At 43.7% G+C, this 27,683-nt stretch overlaps 1 protein-coding gene across 2 annotated transcripts; it reads left to right on the top strand.

Moving 5' to 3' along the window:
* Positions 1-11: 11 nt before the first annotated feature.
* On the top strand, positions 12-27,657 carry LOC121894730 (dystroglycan-like). 2 transcript variants are annotated; one of them, XM_042407535.1, is made up of 4 exons: positions 12-54; positions 6,724-7,515; positions 24,531-24,992; positions 25,396-27,657. In XM_042407535.1, exons 2-4 carry the CDS (start codon positions 7,087-7,089, stop codon positions 27,223-27,225), a joined length of 2,721 nt encoding a protein of 906 aa, XP_042263469.1. In that variant the 5' UTR covers positions 12-54; positions 6,724-7,086; the 3' UTR covers positions 27,226-27,657. The 2 variants fall into 2 exon arrangements, with proteins under 2 accessions (XP_042263469.1, XP_042263470.1); XM_042407536.1 differs by lacking the exon at positions 12-54 and adding an exon at positions 4,636-4,656.
* Positions 27,658-27,683: the final 26 nt, after the last annotated feature.

Raw genomic sequence — 27,683 nt, 5'->3', positions numbered from 1 at the left:
GCTGTGTTTTTGGAACGCTGGGAGGTCCGGAAAAAGCCCAACCCCACACCTACGGTATGTCAGGTCACAGTTTCCCCCTGTTGTGTCTTTTTGTACATCTGGAGTTCAAAAATAGCATCCACACCCTAAAACGAGGTGCAAATCAGAAGCTTTTATTCCCTTTTTTTATTTGTTATCATACATTTACTAAAGTAGAAGAAGAACACTGGAAATAAAACCATAAAACATCTACAATTTGTCCCACTTATGCATCTTTCTCTCCATTTTTTTTTGACTCTTACCAAAGTCATTCATATGCAAATAGCAGCTTCCATTAAAACCCATGAACGGCACATTAATTTCATGTCGCTGAGGCTCAGATTTCTGATACATATGCATCAACATCTGCGCCTCAAAACATCCGGCATGAATCGGACATCTGCATGTTTCCTGAAAAATGGATGTTCCACCCTGACGATGTGGAGTATTAGTTTCAAGATAGATCATATTTACATCCTGAAGCCCCCCCCCCCCCCCGTCTGGTGCGAGGTGGTGTTTTCTTGTCCTTCTGTCATGTTTTCCCGCTCCGCTGGCTTTCCCAGAACTCTTGTGTTTTTTTACGAGGCAGGTTCACATCTGCTTCCAACTGTCTGTCACACGCAGATTTTTTAGCAACTTCTTTTATCAGGAGCGGCCGGAAACTTTCCCGCCGGGAGTTGTTATTCCTGTCAGCTGGATCCGTGGTTGTTGTTCTCATAATTTCTCAGAAATCGAGTGTTTTTTTATCACTATCAGGTTTTTTTTTCCCTCCTCCTCTGTAACATCCATGTTTGTGCAGTTTATCCTTCTTCTCTCATCTCTTGTTCTCCTCCTCCTCTTCCTCCTCCTCCTCCTCCTCCTCCTCTCTGAACATGATTCATAATTCCCCCCGGGGTCATTGGGAGTGTTTCAGGCTGAGCTGAGTTGAGTATTGGCATGACACACGGACCCTCTCCTCACCACCGTATGTTCACACATATGTTCCCGTCCGCCTGCCTTTTAGCAGCAGCTAACGGGTGGAGCCCAGCAGACCGGATGGAGGATTTCTATTGTGATTGATTGCGTTTCTGTTGGACTGTATTGTGTTTCTACTGAAAGCTGGAGCTGCGGCTAATTACAGATGTAATTATGAGGATGCAGATGAATCTGAATCCGTTTGAAACGCTTTAAAGTTTATTTTAGAGGACGTGCATCTCTGAGGTCACAGTTCGGTGTTGAAATCCATCCGTTTATAACCCGTAATGAGGTCTAAATGTTCACAGAGACTCTCTCTCTCTCCTCTCCCACACACATGCTACGAAAGAACAATGCTGACTTCTTATATCCTCAAACCTCAAAGCATAATCTCACGCTCCCTCTATTTACACGTTGCAAATCAGTCAGGATGAGAGAGCCGGCTAAACGCTTGGAATGTGCCTAATCTCCGTGCTAAATATCTAAATCTTATTGTAAAGGTAAACCGTTGTATTTGTAATCCAGAGGTTTTTTTTCTGCAATGCAAATACAAGCTGCAGCGTCTCCTTCCTCTCTTCATCCAGGACTTCTGGAGATATTTTGTCGTCACAGTGTCACCTGTCAGTCTGGGAGCTTCCTCAGGAATCCGTCCCTTTTATAGAAACTCTCTCCTCTGCCTTCTGTTTCTCAGGCTCTCGTCTCCCGTCTGTGCCAATAATAGAGGCATCAGCTGTGACTTTGGTTGGTGGGGGGGGTGGGGGGGGATTGAAAGGTGACGGGAGGAAGAGACGGAGGAGGAAAGCTAAAGAAGGTGGAGGATTAAAAGGAGGGAATAACACGGGGAGCGGACTTTAAAGCGCCTCTGAAGTGCCAACGCTTCGGTCTGGACGAGATGTCTATCTCTCTCTCTGATTGGCTAACTCGGGGGGGGAATTCCTTTTGCTTTAATTGGCTGCTGAGCGGCGTTTCTGCGTCCCGGTTGGTTGCTGAGGGGAATTCCAGGGAAGGAAGTGCTGTACAGTTGGAGACGGGCTCTGTTACACCGGGATACTTGTGTGTTTGTGTGTGTGGAAACTATTGAAAGTGCACTACAGGGGGAAGAAAGTTAGCTGTAGGAGGAGTTCTTTTAGAGCTGCTGTGATTGGTCGATTTAATTGATGAGTAAAAATGTAAAACTCTTACAGTAAACTCACCTTATGAAGTCAAACTGTGTGTGTTTGATACCTGAAGCTTTTCTCTCCTACGGGAAGGAATGAAACCTCCGTCTTCCTGTCCACGTCCCTCATCCCATCATTTCCTTTCCATCAAACCCCAGTGACACCATTAAAGTCTCAGGATACCACCCAGGATGTCTCCTTTATCCCCCCTTTATTTAGGGAAGAGCAGGAATCCTGTAAGTGAAAGACGGCGAGTCGTGTAAGTAATTTGGCTTTTTGTTGGCTCACAGTTTTCCTCCGTGTCAGCAGATTACAGTCTGAAAATATTGGAAAATCAAAGTCAAAGATGACATCTTCACTGTGTCCAGGCAACACTTTCAAAGCCAAAAAGTCATCATTGAGAGCCTCAAACTCAAAAAAAAAAAAGATAAATGACATTAATGATTAATCAATAAGAAAAATTGGTGTTGATGTTCATTCTCAGTCATTCATTAACTTAATTGTTCCAGAACCTTCCTGCACACACTCGTTGATTAATAATCGTTTTATATCAATCAGAGACAAAGTAACACAGCAGACGACTTCTCTGAGTTTCTGTTGCATCGATTCTCTCTGCATGAAAAGAGATTATAAATAATACACAGTCAGATTACAGAAGGATAAATGAAACACAAACAACACGCATGAACCCACAGACGTCGACTGACTCCTCCTCTAATTAACAGATTTATGCACGTTGACTTCATGCTTGTTTAAAGTAATTTAACATCACCTAAACAGCAAAAAGAACGTGTTCAAATCGAATAAAAGTCTCTTTATTTGCACAGTACGTTCAACCATCGAGGAGATTCACATAAAACATGAAAGAAACACGAGACGTTTTATAAAAAGACACATTTAAATCAGATTTGAAGGAGTTATATAGAGAATATGTAACTCATCACATCACTGCTCCACAAAGATAGCACAGACGATTACATCACTATGACATCACTCTCACCAGTTGTCAAGACATTTTGCGAGCTGTAAATGTTAGAGGCATAAAAACACTCTGCGGTTTGTTAACAACAACATAAAATAGAAAAGCATGTGTTCTCTGCTAACTATAGAGTCCAGCGAGCAGGTTTCACATTGCGTTCTGAACCTGATAACAAAAGCTCATCTCTCTCTCTCTCTCTCTCCTTTTAGCTCACTGTCTCATCCCTAAATCCTGACTCCGCTTTCTCTTCTTCTCTGCCGTCACCTCTCCCCTCGACTCCCCCCCCGTCCAAGTCTATTCTGACACCCCCCCCTCCCTCCACAGAGGAAGAGATGCAGTAAAAGCATGTGCGAGTGTCCGGTTAGCTGTTTATTTATAAAGATATCCTGGTAACCTGATAGTGGAGCTTCAGGGTGTATCCAGGGTATTTATACGACTGCAGCAGCAACTAGTGTTCAGTCTGAAAAAAATGAAGATTGAGCTTATTTTACTTCCTGTTTTATTTCAAACCAATTTAAAAAAAGGAGGAATCAACATTTAATCAACTTGTTCTTTACTCGTCTGCTGTCGTTTCATTACGATGACTTTATTATTATTTTGCTTCATTCATTCCTTATTTAGTGATGCAGCTGCTGTAGTTTTATAAAAATAAATGAACCTCCAGGATTTTTTTTCTTACATCAAAACAGTAAAAAAAAAAAACAAGGCTGTAGCGAAGCGTCGAGTCCTGAATTTATAAAAAGCCTCAAAAGTGTTTCAGTTTGTATTCGGCTGTTTTCAAGCTCTCTAGTGAGCAAAACTACCTTTTGTATTCTTTCAGAAACCGACTCTTATTAGTCTGATCAGTAAAACCCAATTAATTATCCCTGGATTTATGAAGCAAATACAACATGCAGCCAATTATATAAAGGTTTGTTTTCTGAACGTTAACGATCAGCTTTCTTTACATTTATTGTGTAATTTGCTTCTCTTTTGTATTCGTACAGTGTTGCTTAAACTGTTTGACCAACATCAATAAATCAGAGGATTGGGGTCAGTCTACTTCCTGGGGAAAAAAAAAAAAAAAAAAGCTGGTTGATGCTTGAGCTACATATAAATGATCTCTGAGTTCATTACGTCTTTAGAATTAAAATAGATGCAAAGATTTGAGTGGCTTTTAATTTCTCTTCCCATCTTCCCGCCCACATCATCTGAATATCATCAACATGTGGGAAATCATTTCTCTGATGCCATAAATCTCATCTCTTACTGGTTTAAGTAATTTCAGGGCAGCGAGAGGCTCTGAAAGAGTCATCGTTAAGTGCCTGTTTGCAACAAAGGTGTCGCCATGGCGCCCGCTGAACTAGTTTCAAGCAACACAAACACACATAGTCTCCGCCCAGCTGGTCCCAGCTTCTTCTTCTTTTTTGGGTTTAATGGTGATCTTTAAGCTGATGTTAGACGCTCAGAGAACAATAAAAGCACTTTTTTGTGTAAATTGCCACGTGGAGCGCGTGTAACAGCATCTCTTAGCGGTGGTTCTTTGATGTTTTGGAGGCTGATTGCCAGGTTTGTCTGACATTATGTCTCTTTTTCATTCCTAAAATGTTTTTATTCTGATGCGTAACTGACAGAAACTGGTCATTTTCCTTTTTTTCCGTCTTTCTGTCTGGCAGTTTGTGTCCCTCCCACGTTGGTTCTCTCACTCTCTCTCTCTTTTCTACTCCACCCATCCTAAACGTTCTCCTTCCCCTCAACAATCTCTCGCAATGCGTCAAGAGTGATCGATGCCAGGAAGTGGGTGGTTTTGGGCGGCGGCGGCGTTGTAGGTGTTCAGGTAATGACAGCGTTCTGTCTCGCTATGAGTAGAAGATTTCTCGGCTCTTTCCGCCTCTCTCTCTTTACCTCGTCCTCTGCGTTGACAGCACTTCTTTATCCAGCGGCGTAGACGACTCAGCGGGCCCCTTTTCATAGCGACACTCCCCCCCCGCCATCGTCAGGCCTATTGTCACACCGTGATCACAGAGGATGTGTTTCTGATAGGTGTGTGTGAGCGCAAAAATGGCCTTGAAGGTTTTCAGAAATTGGAGAGAAAGAAAGAGAGGTGTGGTAGACCTTTAAGCCTCAGGAGGAAGAAGCACAAAAAAAAAAAGTGTTTTGGAAAAGAAGGAAGACAAACTGAGAGCAGGAGGAGCCAGAGCATTTAAAAGAAAGAGAAACAGATGACAGACTGAACAACAGTGAGAAAGCAATAAGGGGAAAGGGGAAATAGGAGGGATGTTGCCCCCGGCGATGCAGTTGAAGGTAGCCTACATGAAAGGCATGGCGTTTATCCCCGGCAGCCATCTTGGACTACTTTACAGAGGGCTTGGTAAAACTTTTAACGCTCTAAATAAGGTGGCATCAATGAAACATACATTTCAAAGAGTTAAAAAGCTTGACTTTCACCAAACTAAAAAAAAAGATAAGGACTCTAAAACTGTTTTTACTTCCTGAAGTTGACTCTTTGGATAAAAGCTGTAGCAGCGGGGGGAGCTGCAGAGTGGCGCTTGTGATTAAAAACAAAGTTTTGTCCAAAGGTGATGCATGGCAAGGGCGAGGTAGCGGCGACAAAGAGTGGTTTTTATAGTTGGTCAAAAGCTACCTGGGAGGCCTGCTGTTGTTGTTCCTGCAGTGATTTCACTTTCTCCAGCGGGCGTCTGCTACGAGGGCAAAAAAATGGAGTCACAGTAGGGGGTTTCTCTCTCTCTCTCTCTCTCTCTCTGTCCCTCTTTCTCTTTTATTCTGTTTTTTTTCCAGCTTTCTGTCTATCTCTTTCTCTCTAACGAAAGGCCTCAGGGGAAATCATTTGTGTTGTGACACACACACACACACACACACACACACACACACTTGCTCGGGGGGGATCCTCTCCTCCATGAAAGAGCTGTATGAATAACAAACCTCTGAGTTCAGCCCTCCACACTGACAATGGACACAAACACACACACACACACACACACACACAGAGTAGCTCACAAGCTAGCACATGCTTTCTCTTCATCACCCCCCCCCCCACACACACACACACACACCTACACACACACTCTCAGTTTGACCCCGCTCACAATAGAGAAGGCATGCATTCATTACCGCTTCCAAGAAAGCTTTGACTGGTCGGCCATTGTTGGCTAATCCAAGGTCCCACCGTATATCACCTTCACTCCCCCCCCCCCCCCTCCTCCTCCATCTCTCCATCACATCTCTTTCACTCTTTTCATTCTTTCTGGTCTGAAGTCGTTGACTAACTCACCAATGTGCAATTAGAAGAAGAAAAAAAAAAAGATGTGAGAGTTTGAAAGCGAAAGCAAGATGTGTAAGAACTAATCAGATTACTCCACAGCATTGATGATATTATCCTCTTCCTCCTCCTCCTCCCCCCCCCTTCATGATGGATTTCTATCCACTATGAGATTTGCGTGGCATGAATCAGTTTCAGGGGCTGAACTTATCGAGAGGATTGACTTTTGATTCAGTGCGAGACGGTTTAAGTCGAGATGTTTTAGGTTGTGATGAGACCGAGGAGCTGAGATGCTTCGGCGGCTGTAAAAGCAACTCTTTTAACCTTCTGTCTTTCTCTTGTCTGTCTCCACACAGATCTCAAAGGTGATCGGCACAATGGGACTCCTGAACCTCTGAGGGGTGAGCACAAAAGGCCCGAGGGGAAGAGGAAGAATAAAGCCGAGGGAGGGGGGAAAAAAGAGGACAAAAGAGGAGGAGAAGGAGGAGGTGGATCATAAGAAGGAGGAGGATTCTTGCGTGGCGCCGGCGCGAGCAGGAGGAGTTTTTCGGCAGAAGAAGAGTGGGCGGAGAAAGGAGAGGGAGGGAGGGAGATTTGAAAGGAGGGATTTGCTCTATCTGTCGGGGGTGCATGCTCCCCTCTAAGTCCCCCCCTCCCACTTGGACATCCTCCTTTTTTATTTTTTTCTGCATCAGTGACAGGCCGACAAAAGGCAAAGAATGCGTAATAAACTAAGTTCGGCTTGCCTGGGAGTGAGCAGGGGCCTCGATGTGAGACTACCCAGGACTAGAGCCCTGCTGCTGGGGTTACTCCTGGTGGCGGCGGCCTGTGCAGAGGTTGAGATCGACGTGCTGGGCGAGATGGTGATAATGGAGACGGGCGGGGAGAGCGAGAGGGGGGTAGGAGGAAGAAGCGAGCTGGAGGCCTCCATGCACTCCTCGCTCCTCCGGGACTTCCAGGAAGTGACGGAAGGTATCCGAGCAATAGAAGCTGTCGCCGTAGAGACCGACGACGCGGCGGCGGCGGCGACGCAGCAGAACATGGCCGCGCCCACTGCCTTCCCAGACTCCTCGGCGGTGGTGGGTCGGATCTTCCAGATGAAGGTGCCAAACAAGATGGAGGATGTTTACCTGGGTGATATCGTCAAGGTGAGTCATACAATCATTTAGTTTTCTTTCTACTTTGACCGTCCATAGTTTCACCTCCGATGACCTCATCACACCTGAGTTTTAGTGGAATCAACTAAACTTTTGTCGTTAACTTACCTAAATGTATAAGTTTTATTTATTTCAAGCTCACTGGTGGACCCCGGTAGCTTACTGGTTATCTGACACTGTGTTGCATGTCGTTCTTCATCTCTCGCTCCCCTCGTTTCCTGTCATCTCTCAACTGTCACTACCTAAAGAAAATATAAAACAACAACCAAAAGCATCTCCCAGTTCACCTGACTTGAAGTCTTTTGACTTGAAATGAGTTCACTCAACTTTTAAAGTTAACTTTATAAAGAAACATGATCAGCAGACGTCCCAGCATGCATTGTTTGACACTTAAAACTCTTCAGACGCTTCTTTTTTTTTTTTTGTGGTTTTGTTTTAAGAAAACAGACATGATTGAAACCTGCTGTGCTTCTTTTAACACACCTGAAGTTTCTTTTTCATGCAGAAACAACTTTCAGCTTTGTGTCAAATGAAGAGAATCTTCAAACTGAGAAAAAAACTATATTATCTTATTTTAAGGTTATTGAACTTATTATCTCAAGTTGAGTTAACTCAGTTTATATTTTCACAACTCATGAGACAACTCTGAACTCATTATTCAACTTAATTTTTCTTCTATCCTCTATTTGACCAAGTAAAACTGTCACATACAAACAAAGAACAGTGAAAACAAAATCCAGTCATGATGCAAAACTATCTTAAATACATGAAGAAGTTCAGATAACTCACATTATGTTTCTCTGTGTAACCAGTCCAAAGGTCCAGGTTCTGGTTCAGCAGCAGATGAACTCTAAGAACGATCTGTAAAGGAGCCGTTTCCCTAAAAACTACGTCACTGGAGTTATGCGAGCGTGCGTCATTGCTCAGGATTCGTCCCTGAGGCGACGCATATTTCAGTCCAGTCAGAGCAATATGCCCTTTTTTTTAATTGCGCTGCATTTGCCACAATGGCCAATTTTCCATAATATATGTGTCCTCATATCTGAGTTGGAGGCTTTAGTAGCATTTCCTGCCCTCTCTCCTCCTCCTCCTCCTCCTCCTCCTCCTCCCTCTTTCCCTTCTATTGTTTCTTCTCTTCCTCCTCAATCTAATCCCACCTATTCATCCTCCTCTCTTAATTTCATTTATCTTCCTCCAGCTCTCGCAGATTTAACTCCCATCTCCTTCTTCCCTCCGTCCTGCCCTGATTGTTCCAGACGTACTTTGTCTATGTATACTTGAACTTCTCTTTCACCCTCCTCCCTCCGTTCACTCTCTCTCTCTCTCAACCCCTCCAGGCTAAAACCTTTAATATTGTACACTCCCTTCCTGTCCTTCATCTTCCTCGCACCATCTCCATCCCTCTATCCTGTCATCTCTCCGTCTATCCTTCTTCCTCCATCTCTTAATTATTACTTCTTCTTCTTTTCTTGCCCCCCCCTCTCTCTCTTCATCCTCCATACTCACTGTCAAACTCCCTATCTTCTCTCTCCCCCCCTTTTTTTTATCTCCCTCTATCACATTCCTTTCATATCCTGCCACTTCCTCCCTCCCTCCCTCCCTCCTCTTCTTCCCCTGCCTCCTCCTTCTCCCCATCCCCTTTTAAGTCCTATATCTCTCCCTCCCCAACCCCTTGCCTCCCTCGCTCGTTTCTTCCACCCCTGTCAAATCACATCACTTCGTATCAATCACCCAGCGACGATGAGCGGCATGAAAATACACTTTTTAACTTCCTTTTTAATAAAAACTCATTTACACACAATCACACTGCGAGGAGTTAAATCTACACGCAGGATCTGTCACCAAAATGTCAAATATGAATTTTTAGGAAAGGATTCCAAATAAATAAATACTTAAGTTTTGTCCTAATTCGTAGCTGCAGCTATTTGATGTATCTCCAAACATAGATGTCATTTTTTTTTTTTTTTTTTTTTTTTGCTCTTCAGCATTTCATGAATCTTAATGTTTTCATCCAGTTTACAGATGACTGAACAAGGCTGTTTGCAGCATTCAGCTGATCGGGGCTGACTTGGATGTGGCTTGGCGGCACACAACAGGCGCCGTGTGTGTGTGTGTGTGTGTGTGTGTGTGTGTGTGTGTGTGTTCAGGCTGGGAATTTAAAGGGATATGATGTATATTTTATGTGACAGTTGATACAAAACCCATCGGGTCAGTGTACAGAAAGCTTGTGGAGCTTTTTAAATAAAACATGGTAGTAGTTTGTATAATGCAACCGTTATTTAGAGAGTCTGTTTTCTCTCCGCGTCTTCGCTCTCTTTCTGTTCCGTCTTCACACTTCTTCGGCGTCCTCTTCTTCCACCTTTGATTCCTCTTCCTCCTCGTTTTTAATTCTACTACTCATTTTCCTTCTCGCCCTTTCCCATCACCGTTCGCACCTCTTTTTTTTTCTCCGTTTGTCCCACAGGCTAAAGCTTCTTCTTCCTCCTCCTCCTCCAAACTTGATTATATCTGTCACACTGTAAAGCCGCCGAGCCTCCTATTAGAGCCGATAGGAGCTGACAGCTCGGGCAAAAAGAAGCCAAAAAAACAAACGGGCAAAGTGGTAGAGAAGCAACGATGAAAAGAGAGGAGAGGAGAGGAGATAGAGGGCAGGCGAGAGGTTGTTCAGAGAGATGAAGGAAGAGGAAGGAAGCAGATAGATGAAGGGAGACATGAACAGGAAATGAAAGGTCAGAGATTAGATCCAGACAGAGTGATCCATACAGTGTCCTTGTGAAAAGACTCCAGACGTCCTTCCTACTTTTTACTTGTTGGAGACTCAGCGAAACATTTTGCAACTTGGAGAGAGTTTGTTTACCTCCATCTCTATTCCTACTTTCAACGCCGCTTCTCTTTTCTCCTCCTCCTCCTCCGCCGCCGCCGCTGCCGTCCTTCTCCTTCTCTTTTCAGATGTGAGTCCCCCCCTCACATGTTGTTTCGAAGGTCGGCGCTCAAGGTTGCGGAGCGAAAAGGCCAAATCAATTCCTGTGCTCGGCGTTGCACTCATACTAATGGCCTTTTCTTATGAAATCTGCCAGTTTGAGAGGTGTCCGGCTCCCCGTGACAGCCGGGCCTCCTCATTCACCTTTTTGTAGAGCGGCGAGGGGGGGGCGTCCGCCGTTTATCCATTCACACGGCGTAGAGCTGAGGGTTCTCAGCGAGGAGGACGTCGACCTCCGGAGAAAGAGAGACGGAGCTTTTATCTTTAACCAAAGAGATACAGAACATACAATACACAACATAGTATCTCTTCTAATAATGACATTTAGCCTTTAAACACTCTGTAGGTGTCTTTAAAGGTTCATGTGAAAGTATTTCTTCATTAAGGAGGAAAATATATGTACTGACGGTTCACTGAATGTATATTAAACTGATAAATACTGTATTTATAAGGTTGTATTAATGTTCTAAAATGATACAATTAGCACTTGCTAACGAACCTTAAAACTACTTTTATGTTAGCAACTGAATTGCGTCACTAACACGTATCAAAGTATCTTATTGGTGGTATTGTTTACTTTTATTTTGGCGGTGTTCTTGTGGTTAAACAGCTGTTTGTGGCTTCTTTAATAATACACATTAATATTCCTCAAAGCAAGTTATCAAAGGATTATTATGTTGGTATTAATCCCAGAACTCCTAATACTGAATCATATTGATCAATTTCCAATAACACTCATTCCAAGATTAGATTATAATTAGATAATGTTTGAATTACTTCACATTAAAGTTGATCCCAGTCAGTTATTGCATCAGATCAGTATCACTCAATAAGTTTAAGATTCTTTTTGGGAGAAAAAGTGTGATTGATTCTTCGCTTATCAGTTCATGATAAGCTGACAGTTGATACTTTACAACAGTTGTGCATTTTGGTGCCAAAAGTGTGTGGAGTGATCAGTCACAGTGCAAAGATACAAACACATCATCTACATTCTAGTGTCGGTGTGTGAACGTTCACGCTGTTGCTTCTTTAACTAGAACACATTCACTTTGACTCAGAAAAGCTTTTCATTCTGATTTCTGAAGCGTTTTTTTTTCCTCTCTGAGCAGATTTGTGTCCAGTGAACCTTGTCTGATCTTTTTTTTTAAAGTGGATGATTTTTAAATTTGTTAGCCTTGGAATAAATGAAAAAGGTGCGAAGCTTGTGCTCCAACTACAAAAAAACACCCCCAACTGTAGAGCTTTTACTAAACATGTCATCTGCGGAGGGGTGGGGGTGGGGGAGGGGGGGTGATGGCGCAGTGATAATTCACTACAACGACCGCGTTTTTTTTTTTTTTTGCGACGTTAGCAGCAGCAGCATCTGTATGCAGGTGCTGCCGCTGGGATGGAAACACCCTGCGGTGGTTTTGTATCGTCTACTGTTATTAATGGAAGTGGCTGCGAGAACTAGGTTTTCTGGCCAACAGATGAGTACTCTCCATAGCCTCATTACCACAATTACCAGTGTAATTAGCTGATTGGCCGATGGGCTGGCTGGCAGGCAAGCTTTATCCCCCCCCCCTCACCGTTTCCTTTTTCTTTTCTCTCCTCCTTTTTATTCCAGGAAATAACTGACGCTAGCTGAAAATTCTTTTAGTTCTCGGAGAAAAAAAAAAAGAAAATTCAGAAGAGTCCAGAAGTGTGTGTGTGTGTGTGTGTGTGTGTGTGTGTGTGTGTGTGTGTGTGTGTGTGTGTGTGTGTGTGTGTGTGTGTTCTGTGGTGAAGATGTGTGTTTGCATGCAGATTATAAAGAGAGATACTCACAGTTAAATGGTTTGTAATTACTCTCTCTCTCTCTCTCTACCCTCCACCTCTATTCTCTCTTTTTGTCTTCCTGCGTGTAAAAATCGCCCCTTTAACACACACACACAGAGAGAGAGAGAGAGAGAGCACACAAATACATGTATGCATATTTGTGGCAAAGTGTGTGTGAGAGAGAGAGAGAGAGAGAGAGTGTGGTTGTCAGAGCACATTGACTAGCTGTTTGGATCGTTCTTCTCTTGATGAATGGAGACAGTAGCTTGCTGTTGTAAAGGGCCGTTTCACCCCCCCCCCCCCCCTTCCCCCTCCCCCGGGGGGCATTTTGGTGGGAAAACTAACTTTCTCTTCTCCTCCCCACTGCGTCCTTTCCTCTCCTCTCAATTCATTATCTCCTCCTCCTCCTCCTCCTCTCCTTTTCTTCTTCTGTCGTTCACTGTCTCTCTGGCGTCTTGTTAAGTTTCCAGTATTCTCTCAGTTTCCTCCTCTTCCTCCTCTCTGCCTATGATTGAAGGAATCCCCCCCTCTCCCCCCTCCCTCCTCCTCCTCCTCCACCACCCCCCTTTTTCTTTTTTTTTTATATCACTGTCCTTCGTCCTTTCTCTTCCACATCAGCAAGCTGTCTCTCTCTCTCTCTCTCTTTTCAGCTACTGCAGATTTTTTTTTTTCTGCACCACATGCAACATTTAATTTTCCCTTTTTTCTCTTTTTCTGCAAGACTCCCTCCTGTTGAACCACATCTATCCTTCAGTTTCTGCAAAAAAAACCTTAAAACCTTTTTTTATTTCTGTCTTCAAAAAACTCTCCTCTCTCTCTCGTCCCTCCTCGTCGTGCGTCCAGCTGCCCCCCCCCTCGCATTTCACAGACAGACTCACCCTATAAAGCCCCTGTAGCTCCATAGCTGTTAGCTGGCAGCATCGCAGTGGAAAACTGGTATTAAAGAGAAGCAGGAGGGAGGAGGCAGCCCAAAGATAAAAACACACACACACACACACACACACCAGAACATATGAGTCACCCCTTTAGCTGTAAGCTAGCACGCCGCGATCGGTTTACTGGCACCCGGATAGCGGTGGCCATGTTGCTATGTAATTAAACATACAAGCAGGCGAGGCTTTTGATTCATATGTTCCAAATTATACGCTCTCCCACAAAATTCATTCATGATTTGGTGTTTTTCAGCTGAGGGTTTGTGCGTTTTGAGCGTCCAGGAGTAGAAGGATATCTGACTGTTCTAGTCACACTGATGGCTTCATGTCAGTGTCGGGTTACTCAACGTTATTTCCATCTGACCTTTAGCACATATAATTACTGCCAAACAGCCACCGTTTGACTCCTGGAAGAAGAAGTAAGAAAGAAAATTTTTCAAAAAAAATGTTGAGAGAGAGAGAGAGAGTCGAATGTCTGTCCTGATGTTATTATGGTGTGTCCTCCTGTAGCTTAGCAACCACAGGTTTTTTTTTTGGACCGTGCTAGCATGCTTGGTTGTCACCCAAAGAGGAAGAAGTGGAGTTGCAGGACTGCTTTCATTGGTTTTCCAAGCTTAGTGAAGCCATATTTGGCGTGTGAAGGTTAACAGGAGCAGATTATATTTAGATGTCTGGACTCTCTTCTGATTTATAGATCAGCCTGTTTATATTACACGGATATGAAACATGACAGTATGGTTGTTGTGTGTGTTTTTGGAGTGAGCGGCCTCCGTCTCCTCTTCAGGTCTTCACCGCATCTTCCTCCAACTTCATCATGTCTCTCGTTATCCCTGAGCAATGTGTTTAAGATTTAATGGTTTGTGTCGGCGCTATAGCTCGTTAGGCGGATAAAGAAAGTTAATGTTTTATTCATACAGTATCAAAGAAAAAAAAAAAAAAAAAGGAGGGAATAATTGCTGACCTAGGGACGAGCGAGGGATCGGCGGAGGAATGATTCTTAAAGATGGTGTCACAGTGATGAAGACGGTTGGAGGGAAAGTGAGTCTGTCAAACACGTTATTGTAACAGGAAGCGCATCCAATCGCAGTTGAGTTCTTTTTTTTTTTCGATGGGAACTTGATTTTTTGGATCAAATGTGACTAATTGTGTAATTATTTCCTCTATTGTCGTCGTGTCACAACAGATTTAACAGCGTGTTGATTCGACCTGCAGCTGCTTCTTCTTCATTGTCGACTCGTTCTGCTTCTCACAACTCTTCTTCTTCTTCATCTAAACGGCAGTTTCCCCTCTTTTTTTTCCCCTTTTTTTGAGGTCTTGTCTTTTTTTTTTTTTTTAAATGTATATCCTTCACAACAGGAAGTTGTTGACATATTTTGGCACCAGAAGAAGTGTATGTGCTTTTATTTTGTTACAGCAGGATGTAAAGGGATTGTGATTCTTATTAAATAATTCAACAGAGCTGAAAATAAAGAGAACGACGATGAATCTGCAGCTGGTTTGATGAACTATTCATCGCTGGAAGCGTCACATAGTTACAGCCTCTCAGTGCTGAGTGTTTACTGTGAAAAGTAACATAAAGTTTTTCCCTTCAATTTACAGGAAACTGGCACTTTTTACCATTTTTCATATCAAACGATTAGTTGAGAATGTAAAGTAGTTGCAGCTCTGCTTTACAACAGAGAACAGTGTGAACTATTAGATCCATCAGAGCTGCAACTAACGATTATTTTCATTATTGATTTATTCATTATTTATAGCTGTTTGGTCCATAAAATGTCAGAAAATGTCGAAAAATGTTGATTTCTGTCTCTAAACCACCAAAGATCTTCAGTTTACTGTCATAAAGGACTAAAGAAACCAGAAAATATTCACATTTAAGAAGCTGGAATCAGAGAAATTGGACATTTTCTCCTTCAAAAATGACTCCATCGAAACAGTTGATGATTAATTTCATAGTTGACAACTTATCGATTAATCGACTAAACGCTGTAGCTTTAAATTTTATTACAAGATTTGCAGATTAATAGATAAAAGTACAAATAAAATCACAAACTATCAAGTTGATGGAGACTCTGTATCAGTTGGAGATTTGATGCTGCAGCATCAGTCAACAGATCTGATGTTTAGAGATCATCTTCATCTGTTTCTCCTCTTTTCATACATGCAGGACGTAGAAACGTCTTCTACTGTGTTTTTACTGTGTTTAACTGCTGTTCTACTTCCCAGTCAGTCCTTGGATTTCCCTCAAGAATAAAAATATAGTAGAACATTTTCTACTGGTGAGGATATTTGGTGCTTCTGTGTGTGTGTGTGTGTGTGTGTGTGTGTGTGTGTGTGTGTGTGTGTGTGTGTGTGTGTGTGTGTGTGCTGATAGTGAGTAATTCTGGTGGGGCTGCAGCATTAGTCAGAGCTGAAGCTGAGAGTCTGCGGAAAAAACGAGCCACACGCTGAGACAGAGATAACACAAACACACACACACACACACACACACACACACACAAGCAGGGGTTATACAAACCTACACATGCATGCACATGGAGAGAGTGTGTGTCTGTGTGTGTGTGTGTGTGTGTGTCTCACCTTATTCTTTCAGTATCTCTCTGTGTCCTTCTAGCTCACTTTCTCCTCTACCTCCCTCCCTCCCTCCCTCCCTCCCTCTCTTTCACACACACACACACACACACACACATCTGTCTCCGCGGGACTTTGTTTACACTCTGCTTTATTTTCTTTCTCCCGGCGTCCAGCGCGGCGCAGTAGGCAGCGAGGAGGAGGTAGCGTCGTGTTTGCTAAGCCCAGACACCGCTCTCGCTCCTCGGACGATGACGACCGCCGCCGTACGAGGCTGCAAGCTGCGAGCTCGTCTCCTCACTTGCCTTCAAGTTGTCCTTGTCATAACAACACACACACACACACACACACACACACACACACACACACACATGACTTTACCTTCACACATTCACACTTTCTTTCTTTTTTGCTCAGGTGCACACACACACACACACACACACACACTTTACATCTCTCCTTATCTGTCTCTCTGGATCTCTCACCCACACAGCTGGAATCAAACGCTGACTTCTGTCGGCTCCTCAGTAGCGCTTCATTGTTTTAGAGCTGCAAGCACAAGAGAGAGAGAGAGAGAGAGAGAGAGGTAGAGAGACATAGACAGAGAACGAGGGAGAGCTTTATGAGTTTTGCTGCAGGCCTTGGCAACAAGGTTTACCACAGGGCGTGTGTGTGTGTGTGTGTGTGTGTGTGCGTGTACTTTAGCACACAGGTTTTATAGCTAAGAGCCCTCTTCATCATTATACTTTAATGACTATATAATAGGGGCGTATTTGTGGTTGTGTGTGCGTGTGAATTAATGCACGCACACATGTTGAGCCTCTCCGGTGTATCAGGAGTCTCTTGTAGTTTGCTGCAAACATTTTTAAAGTCCCGCAGCCTGTAAATGTTTTCCTCATGCAGCCGATTCCTGTGGATCTCTGACGTCGCATCGTCCTACAGTACAGTCTATTTATAGAAAGGAACGTTTTCCTTACTCTGGGAATTCTCTGCATTTCCATAACTCATAACTCAAGTTTGACTGGTGTGATTTTATTTTGGAGCCGAACAGGAAGTGAGTTTTATGGTTGAACACCTGTTGATGCGTAATGAAGTTACACTTTACAGTGTAGGTGAAGTGTGACGACCGCTCGGCAGATGTTCTTATCGAAGAATAAGGTGAAAGGTCGATATTATTCTGATCAGTGTTGTGTATTTTCTTTATTTATCTTCCGAGTGCAGCTTTTATTTCCAGGTTTCCAGGTATCAGTTTCTGTCGCGCTCCAATAAAATGGAGGTAAATGGAATTTTGTTTTGCAGCAATCAAAGCAGGAAAAACTTCAGCAACTCTGTATTTCCTGAAGCAATATCTGGATTATCCACACAGAGCTCGCTGTGATCAGTTTTCATTGGTTTTTTCTTCAAAAGGAAATGGTCTTTATAAAAACTCCTGAGAAGGAGGTCTGTAGATGATTTGATCAGATATACGAAGATTGTATTTTCAGTGCTGTGAATAACAAACAAAACTGTGTTCAGCTCCGTTAGATTAGAGCAGAATGAAAGTGAAGGAAGTGAATATCAGAAACCTTTAAACTAAAACCAAAACAATCTGCACGACTAGATTAAAACTGCAACGATTAATCAATTAATCACATATTTAAGAGTATCCTCCTTACATCAGAACCCTAAAGAAACAAGAAGGTTGATTATGGTTTATATAATATATACAATTTTATAGATGACATCATCATATCAAACGCCTTGTTTTAAACATTGTAGAGGTCATAAACTGAACATTGATTAAAGAAAATAAATAAAAACTTAAATATTGAGGATGGTTATGCTACATTATCAGCAACTTCACTACGGGTTTCTTGTAAGAAACACTAATCTGTGACTGTCTCAGGCTTTTCTTCATAATACTTAAAAAAAAAAACCACAATGAGGGCTTAATTAACACAAGTAGCTCACCTTGTTACCTGGTTACCTGGTTACCTGGTTACCTGGTTACGGGTGTAGTCCTGCCGTCAGAACAGTTTGTCAAGGTTCAGGGGTCGTCTGTTGTTGGCACAAGCTAGCAGCGCAAGCTAGCAGACTAGCATGCTAGCCACAAGCTTGTTGGCCTGGCGTTATCACCCCCACCCCTCCCCCTCCGCGTCCTCGGCTACACGACGCCAGCATTTTGTCAGTACGTCGGCGGCCTCCTAAACAGACGATAGCTGCTCTACGTCGTGTTACCATTTCTGTCAACAAGTTCTTGAGCTTTACTTTGGAGGAAAACAGGAAGTCACTTTCACCGTTGCTTTCATGCCCCTCGGTTCCACTCATTCCTCTTTTCACATCCACTTTCTTCTCCGGTAGCCATGACTCAGTAACTCAAACGATGCTCCGCGGTAGGAAACGGTCGTGAACTTTGATGTGCGAGCCAAAAAACTGCAGACTCACTGGCTGTGGTATTTATTTCTGCTGTGTGATATAATGTTAGATGTGTCCATATCAAGTAAAAAATGTTCAAAGTTTATCATCATCATTGACATAAATTTGACTTTAATCCCTTGTTGAGATCATTTTATCACTCAGATCTACTGGATAGTGTTTGAGATGGTTGAGATGATTTGTGTAGTTTTGGGTGAACTGAGCCTTTAAATGCTGCAGCGTCTGCTGAGGTGGTTTCAAGAGATCCTGGTTCTGTTGTGTTCTTGTTTTACAGTTGAGATGTTAACGTCTAACTGCATGAATTCAAATTTTTTTCAAATAATCTCTCAAGTTTTCCACTTTTAAAACCAGTCGCAGGTCTGCAGACGTCACTGCTTCCTGTTCCTAGATTACACCGCTGAGCAGCCGTGGACCGCCGCCACAAATGAATTCTTAACGGTAGAAAACGGGTCTGGAAGACGGATTTCCCCTCGTAAACAGTCGCCTGCCTGTTGGCCACCCAAACCCCCCCTAACACCCCCCCACCCCCCCTCCTCCCTCCCTCCTCACTCTATAGCTCTTCCATCCATCCATCCCTCCTCTTTACCTCACATTTTCCACTGGAAACACTTCACTATGCCAGCAACTCCCTCGACGCCTCTCTCTCTCTCTCTCCCCCCCCTCCCCCCCTCTCACCCCCCCACATGCAGTCCCTCTCTCACTCTCTCGCCCCGCGCTGGGTTCCTCTTGGTCTCGCTCCAATTCTCACCTCCCCTTCTTTTCACATTACCTCTCACTTCCTCCTGCTTCTTCCTTCATCATCATCTCTTCCTTCCTCTTCATGCTCCCTCCGTTCCCCTCACCACGCCGCCTTTCATTTCAACTCATCATATCACAACGGCATGCCCAGAGTGCACCTCCTCTTCCTCCTCCTCCTCCTCCTCCTCCTCCTCCTCCTCCTCCCTCGCCTCCTCCAAAAAAAAAATATGAAGCTTATCAGTCGAGCTGTCAACCGGGTCCCCGGTAACAATGGCCTCCTTTCTCCATGTTCTCCTCTCGCCGCAACAATGAGCAGCTTTCTTTCTTTCTTCCCGAACGCCGAGAGACTCGACGCCTGCTTGTAATATCTCTCTCTCTCTCTCTCTCTCTCATTCTTCTTGATTGACCTCTCTCTTTCTTTCTTTCTTTCCCTCCATCCTCGCTGCTGCATCTCTTGTCTCTTGTCAGCATCCCGGTCTGTCTCTCTCGTAGAGCTTCCTCTCCTTGAAAGAGCTGCGTGATTAAACGCGTCTGGGGGATAATAAAGGTGTGTGTGTGTCTTTGATGAAGACAACCAGGGCGTTTATTTTCATTATCAATTCATCTGCTCATTATATTCTCAATTAATCAATTATGTTTTGCCTTTAACGGTTTCTTAGAGCTCATGGTGACGTCTTCAAATGTCGTTTTATAGACTTTATTATCATGTTTGACACAAAATATTCACTTCTGAGAAACTGCAACCAGCAGATGTCATTTCAGCTTAAAAGACGACTAAAAGTCAAGTCATGAGCACGCGTCCACCTGAAGGTAACTGCTGGTATAAATAGTTAATCTGGTTTTAGCTGTGATCCTAAAAAGCAACGTTAAAGGAGGTTTTTCAGTTTCTGGAAGTAAAACGTCCCTTGTTGTGTTATATGAGCGGCGGTAGCAGCTCCTCCGAGGCCCCGACGGAGTCAAAGGTCGAAGCTTTTCTCCTCTGCTAACAGCGAGCAGTAAAAGTCAAAATGTACTAATTATACAGCAGAATGACTCCTGTCAGTGTTGAAATAATTATAATATCGGATCATTGTTACTGATTTATTACTTTGTACACAGAATTTTAATAATGTGGAGCTAATTTTAGCTACTTTACACACTGGTGGGTCGTTTCATCTTAAACAATTTGCTGTATTTTACAGCCTGATCGTATGTTTTGTGTGTAAAATGTTAACATGCAAAGAAACTATATAAAGTACAATATTTCCCTCTGATATGTAGCGGAGTGTAAATATAAAGAAATGCACTTTATGGAAGAAACATGGAGGATTTCACAAAAAAAACATTCCTTAAATTGGATATAACAGGAGTAAAAAAAAAAACAGATGTTGCTTTAACTTTTGACTCCGAATCTATAAAATATTAAAATATTAAAACATGAACCATCAGCACCGAGGCTGCTTCAGACTGCAGTAACTCTAAACAAAACAGCTGAGGAGGCAGACGGAGTGAGTCCAGTGATGCGGAGTGAAATAAAGGATGATGCCAGCGATACCAGATAACGTCTCCGAGTGTTTCACGCCTGTCGTTCATATATACAGACTTCAAAATGCAGCACGGTGCCCCGATAGTCACGGTCGGCTTTATGGCTGATGTGTGTCTGTGTCAGTGAGGGGAAAAAAAAAAAGATGATCAAACAAACCCCCAACTTTGATGAGATTATCATTTATTTCTTTTTAATTAACACTCTTTTAAGTCGGGGGGGTAAAACGTGGTTTGCTGCTGCAGCACTGAGACCTCTCCACACATCAGTGATTCATTCTTTAAGTCATCTAAAAGGCTGGTATCTCTTAGTGGTTTGGGGTTTTTTTAATGCCATCGACATTAACATACATCGTACATGGTGCTTAAAGTAATTGTGTTTCCTCCTTAAATGTTGGAAAGAGGGAAGCGGCGTGTCTGCGGGTCTTGAAAAGTCTTAAAAACCTTTTAATTGAGTTCCCTCAAAAAAAAAAGGGTCTTAAAGTCTTTAATTGCAGTTACAAAGGTCTCGCCTGCTGTAAACAGTCATGACATTGTGTGTTGTTTTTTTTTGTTTATGTTTGCAGACTGTTAGGAAATGTTGTACATCTATAAACTACTAGTGAGACTGGTGTGATACTGGTGGATACTGGTGCTGCAGGAAGCTGTTTAATCTTTTATGCGCAGCGAACAGTCACTGCTGCAGCTGCTGTAGCAAAGAAGCTAAACTTAGATGAACTTATGTGTTCATTGAGAAAAATCAGAAAGATCTTACTTTTACATATAAATTAACGTCTGTTACGTTCAAGCTAAACGAGTTGCTGATTAAGCTTATCACCGAGTTTTTAATCTGGTGTCTGGTGTGACATTCCCGCTGCTTCCACCGGTCAACCAGCTAACTTCCTGTTAGCTCTCTGCTAGCTTAAATGTGGATAAAATAATTTAATCGTGCGGCTCTTCTAGACTTTCCAAACGTTTTTGGACCAAATGGATCCAGCTCTGATAGTGATTCTGAGGGGGGGGGTTGACACTCGAAATTTACATCCGCAACAGTAGCGTTAGCATGTGTCGACAGTGTTTTTGTAATTACTCTCACTGCCAGAAGGGGGAGACAAAAGTCCTGAACTCCAGCTTTAAATTGAATTAGGAAAACACCCTGAAAGGTGAATAAGACGTGATTTTCCAGTCAAAAAGTCTTTGAGCAAAACGTTTAATTGACGCTTTGAAAGGTTATTATACTAGTCAGCAAACACCCGGAGTAAATTAACTTTGATTGTCACTTCTATATGTTTTGTCTTTGCCCTAAGTTGCCCTTTGCCGCCACCTTAATAGCTTCCCAGAAAGGAGTTTAGTCTCCTCCGTTCTTGCTTCCCGGCCCCTCTGCGTGTCTCCAAATAAATCTTCCAAAACGCCGGGTTTCCCCGGCTGTTTCAGAAAAGGCTTAGGCTGTAACCTTGCCAGTGGTGTGCGTTTGTACGGGGATGGGGGGGGGGTGGGGGGAAGGGAAGGGAGGCCGGAGGAGTCTGTGAGAGCACACGATAACCTTTAGGGCCAAACATCAAGCTTTAACTTTCTTATGCCGAAGCCGTCGTGTCAGGAAAAGATATGAAATATTTTTCTTGACATTTTTTTGGGGGGGATTTGATGTATTTTTCATGTTCTTTTAGGGAGGAAGAAAACTACAAGCTCTCTGCTGGGTTCATGTAGGAGTTTAAAAGGCACTATTGTGTTTTTTTTTGTTTTGTTTTAACACTAACTGAAGCAGGGACATTGACTTACAAGAACATTTCTTTTGGCTTTTTTGGGGGGAGCCTATAGAACAGAGATACACTCGCCCCATCACTACTGGAAGCTGAGAAGTTGTTGATAGAGAGGAAACTATTCAGAACAAGTTGTTTTGTTTGTCGTCGAGCTTGTGATACGTCACCTCTTCTGACCAAAAGCACCTGACAAATCTAATTAAGTGTCACCTATCAATTTTTTTATTCTCTCTTACCCGTATTTAATTGGCAGCAGATAAGGAAGTGATCTTCCTCGTGCTTTCAGGACACAATTTAATAATTTACAGAGCAATTATGACAAGCTATGATGAGATTACTGCCTGGCAACTCACTCGTCCTTCATCGTCTCTTTTGTGATTTAATTTGCAATGCCATGTCAAGAGGCACTCGGTTTGAAGTTTCGAGGTTGTGGGAACACTGTGCGACAAATTAAATCAAACATCGCTGGAGGAGTCGACGTTTGGAGACACATGAAGTGGTTTTGTTTCTTGTTTTTTTATCTTTGCAGGCCACCAGTGATATTTGAGGACGTTCTTAGTAAAAAAAATGATCAATATTGTGTCATTTTTTTAACATTCCTACATGTTGTCTTGTAATCTATAATTATCTAGATGGATTGCATTTTGAATAATATTTGTGTCTCTTGCACAAATAAGTTCTCTCCCCCAGGCTGGATTTCATAATCTTGTCCATGAATCACGACATGACATCTTCCCTACATCACCACCCCTGAAATTAGCTTTTATCTGGCAATGAAAAGGACTGTCAGATTTTGATAATGACATTTCGGAAAAAGAAATAATGACAGCAGGGAAGAGGAAAGCAAGAGAGAGAGAGAACAAAGAGAGAGAGAGAGCAGGGGGAACTGAGGTATAAATAAAATCATTGGAGGATATTTCCACTATGTTCATTTGCTGTTTCCTCTGTTTCTAGAAGAAAAATCGGAGATTCGAGTATTTCTGTGGGGGAAAAAAAGACGTTTTGAAGAGGTGTGGACGCTTGTCTTAGAGGGGGGAGAACTTTTAAAGGAATTGTTATCCACGGGGGGATAATTGTTAAAAGCTCAGCTCCTGGCAGAGTGGATGTGTGTGTGTGTGTGTGTGTGTGTGTGTGTGTGTGTGTGTGTGTGTGTGTGTGTGTGTGTGTGTGTGTGTGTGAGAGTGTGTGTATGTCTGAGGGGAAAAACCACATACAGCTGTGTAGCTTTGTGTGTTTGTATATGGCCTTGTATGTATGAATGTATGTGTATATATGTGTGTGTGTGTCCATTTCAATGTATGTCTGCATGCTTGAGAATGTGTGTGTTTATGTGTGTGTGTGTGTCTCCCCCGGCGCTGCCTGTGTGCTGGTTAGAGCATTAATGATGTGTCTTGGGAGCACTGCCTCTACATAATTTATCAACCAGGATTTATTAGCCGCAGAATTAACTTGTAGGGGGCTGGTAAGGGGGGGTGGGGGGGGGGGGGATGCACAGGATGCATTTGTTCTTGTTTTTCGGATTTATGTGTGCTGATGCATTGTCACTCCCCTGTGATCCATTTCTCTCCATCAGCCTCCCGCCACGGGGACGACGTCCCCAGTCGTATAATTGGCCAAGTTATTTTAATTTTTAGTCGGCTTTAAATTACAATTCAGAGCATTTGAGTGTGTCTGTATGTGTGTGTTTTGTGTATAAGAAGGAGAAGTCGGTGGATAACTACAGCAGCCTTTCATTTCTACATGTCTTCGCTTTCACTATCTGTCAAAAACTTTTAAAAAATAAAGCACAACGTGCATTAATAAGAAATGCTGCAAGCTCAGTACATTTATACAAATTAAAATTTAAAAAATAAAAGGAAAAAAACTGAAAACATTCACAAAAGCTGCATCAGTGTAAACCATAGGCTATCTAATAAAAGCACCTGCCTTTGAATTTGTTTATGCTTCATATCTTGTAAGTAAAAACTTGTGCAATCTTTCAATGTCGCCTTCATCAATACTTTTTTTTCCACAGCTGGCAAGTACACTACCTGCTTTATGAGCACAAACATAACTCTTCACAATCTCAATCACAATCTTTTCTGGAAGCCTTCACATTGTTTTCCTCATCCACTCTTTACTTTCTTTCTTTAAACCATCTGCTTTTAAATCAGACGTAATGTTTCTAACTTATTTTCTTTTGGATGTTTCATATCTACTTCACAGATTAATGTATTGTGATTGTATTTAACTCGTTGGTGATTAATCATCTCTTCTATTATAAATATGTTTGCATATTGAAACATCACTTTCTCTGTTCTGTTTGTCTTCCAGATTACAGAGATGGGTAAGGACTCCCTCCCTGCCTGGCTGCACTGGGATGCCAGCAGCAGAATCCTGCAGGGTCTACCTTTGGAGGAGGACAAAGGCGTCCATTACATCTCCGTATCCATTTCCAACCACACAAAATCCTCTTCTTCCTCAGAGGTTTTTTCCATCGAGGTACACCCTGAGGATCATTTGGACACAGATTCGGCTCAACTGGCGTCCAACCAAGCCTCCGCTGAGGATGACGTCCAGTCCTTCATGTGTGGCAACGAGGAACCGGTAACGGTGCTCACGGTAATCCTGGATGCGGATTTGACCAAGATGAGCTCGGAACAGAGAGTGGAGCTCCTGGATAACATGAGGAGCTTCTCTGGGGTGGGGCTCCAGCACATGAAGATGCTGCCTGTGGTCAACAACAGGCTGTTCGACATGTCCGCGTTCATGGCCGGGCCGGGGAATGCTAAAAAGGTGAGTGAATGTGCAAGAGAGTGAGGAAATGGATAAATGAAAGCGTGAGTACTTATGAGTGTATGAGTACGTGCACTCACTGGCCCACTTTAGTATTTATATACCTGAGGTGGGCAAGATATTGGAAAGACCTTTCAATGTAATGCACTCCAGTACACCTCCCACCACAAGCTCAATAATAAACAAAGTAGAATTATCACCTTTCTGACAATGTCAACAAAAACTGAAAATGTATAAGCTTCCTAAAAGTAGAATTTATGGCAGAGCTGTTGTATTGGATTGCTTTAGATTGCACAGGTGTTTTTAATAAAGTGCTTGGCGAGTGTATATGCTCAGTGAATACTTGTCACACATAATATAAGTGGATGGCTTATTAAATTTTCTGCTCTCAATGTCTCTGCAGGTGGTGGAGAACGGCGCTCTGTTGTCCTGGAAGCTCGGCTGCTCGCTTGACCAGAGCACGGTCCCAAATATCAACAGCGTCCAGGGTCCTGCAAAGGAAGGCACGATGTCAGCCAAGCTGGGCTACCCTGTGGTGGGCTGGCACATCGCCAACAAGAAACCCCATGTTCCTAAGCGGGTGAGGCGCCAGTTAAACAACACTCCAACACCTGTTCTGGCAGTGCTTCCTCCAACGACTGTAGTGGAGCCTCCAGTGAGGATCATCCCAACACTGTCCTCTCCATCTATCGCTGCACCAACTGAAAGCTCTGCCCCCCCTGTACGAGGCCCCGTTCCCCTACCAGGCAAGCCTACAATCAGAGTCCGTGACCCCATTGCCCACACCCCAACACTGGGACCTCCTCAACCAACAAGGGTAATGGAGACTACCAGCACCATTCCCATCCAGCCAACAATGACCAGGCCCACTTATGTGGAAGCCACCGCCACACCACCCACACCTACCAGAAGACCTACCAAGAAGCCTAAGAGGCCCAAAACCACACCGGTGCCCAGAGAGCCAAAGACCTCCACAGCCAAGCCAGCCAGGCGCACCACACCATCACCTGGCGTTATCCCGGATCCATACAATGAGAAGCCCGTCTTGCGTAACCCCATCGACCAGGTCAATGCATTGGTGGGCACCTATTTCGAGGTGAAGATCCCGTCTGATACGTTCTTTGATAAAGAGGATGGGACAACAGACAAGCTGCGTCTAACCTTGAGACAGAACCACAATGACGTCGTTGGAGAGGGCTCATGGATCCAATTCAACACCACCAGCCAACTTCTCTACGGCCTGCCTGATGTCCATCATGTGGGGAAACATGAATACTTCATGCAGGCAACCGACAAAGGTGGCCTGAATGCAATTGATGCTTTTGAGGTCCGTGTGAACCGCTGGCCCGTCAATGACAAAACACCTGTGATCTTCACGGTCCGATTAGACGGTGAGCCACGCTCGGTAACCAATGACATCCACAAAAAGATCCTTCTGGTCAAGAAGCTGGCATACTCACTGGGGGACCGCAACAGCAGTACAGTGAGTCTAAGAAACATTAGTAAAGGGTCTATTGTGGTGGAGTGGACGAACACCAGCCTCCCGCAGCACCCTTGTCCAAAGGAACAGCTCACAGCCATGAGCAGAACACTCGCCGATACTGAAGGAAGGCCTACACAGACCTTCAGGTATGCCATGGACCCTGAGTTCAGACCGTTGGACGTCATGGTCAAGGGAAGGGCAAGCTGCAGAATGTACTCCTTCATCCCACCGGGAGATATTGATTTACCAGAACCTCCTCCAGCAGTCACCCCAGCTCTGGGAACAGGCCGGCAGAGTACAGATGACGTGTATCTCCACACGGTCATTCCCGCCGTGGTGGTCGCAGCGATCTTGTTAATTGCAGGTATCATTGCGATGATCTGCTACAGGAAGAAACGAAAGGGCAAGCTGACCATCGAGGACCAGGCCACTTTCATCAAAAAAGGTGTGCCGATTATCTTTGCAGATGAACTGGACGACTCCAAGCCGCCTCCATCTTCCAGTATGCCCTTGATTCTCCAAGAGGAGAAACCCCCACTTCCACCTCCCGAATACCCCAACATGGCCACACCAGAGACCACTCCCCTCAACCAGGAGCTGCTGGGGGAGTATACAGCTCTGCGGGATGAGGACCCCAATGCACCTCCCTACCAGCCACCGCCTCCCTTCACCACTCCCATGGAGGGCAAAGGTTCCCGTCCCAAGAACATGACTCCCTACAGATCTCCACCTCCCTACGTGCCACCCTAAGACTAATTTAACCCTCCCCTCGTAGGGTGGAGGGAGAGGATGCCTGAGGAACTGTGACGGTTTCCATTCTGGTGTTTTGTCTGTCTGGACATTTACAGGGAGGGATGACAAGAGGTGCTAAAGTACAAAACAGCTACAGGGGACTTTTGGTTTAGGAGAGGGAGTAATGAGTTGGGTGGGGTTTTACAGTATACAGATGGGATGATTGGTTGAAACAGCTGGGAGGGACTACTGTTTTAGTGGTAGCCCAGCTACTACAGTGGCCTAAGACAAACAAATTTGCGTCACATTGGCATTCGGATCGACCAGTTGGTCAGAAGCAACAATTGGGAGACTTGTTCTCCCTTCCCAGCATTTCAGTTTTATCTCTGTTGATTTGGATACTGGCTTTTTTTTTTTGTCTGTTTTTCTTCATCTTTATCCCAAGATTATTATTCTTTATTTTTTTTTTGTTTTTC

This window comes from Thunnus maccoyii, chromosome 3, assembly GCF_910596095.1.
Source record: "Thunnus maccoyii chromosome 3, fThuMac1.1, whole genome shotgun sequence".
NCBI lineage: Eukaryota > Metazoa > Chordata > Actinopteri > Scombriformes > Scombridae > Thunnus > Thunnus maccoyii.
The sequence above is the reverse complement of the archived record's forward strand: the minus strand, read 5'-3'. Positions and strand labels throughout refer to the sequence as shown.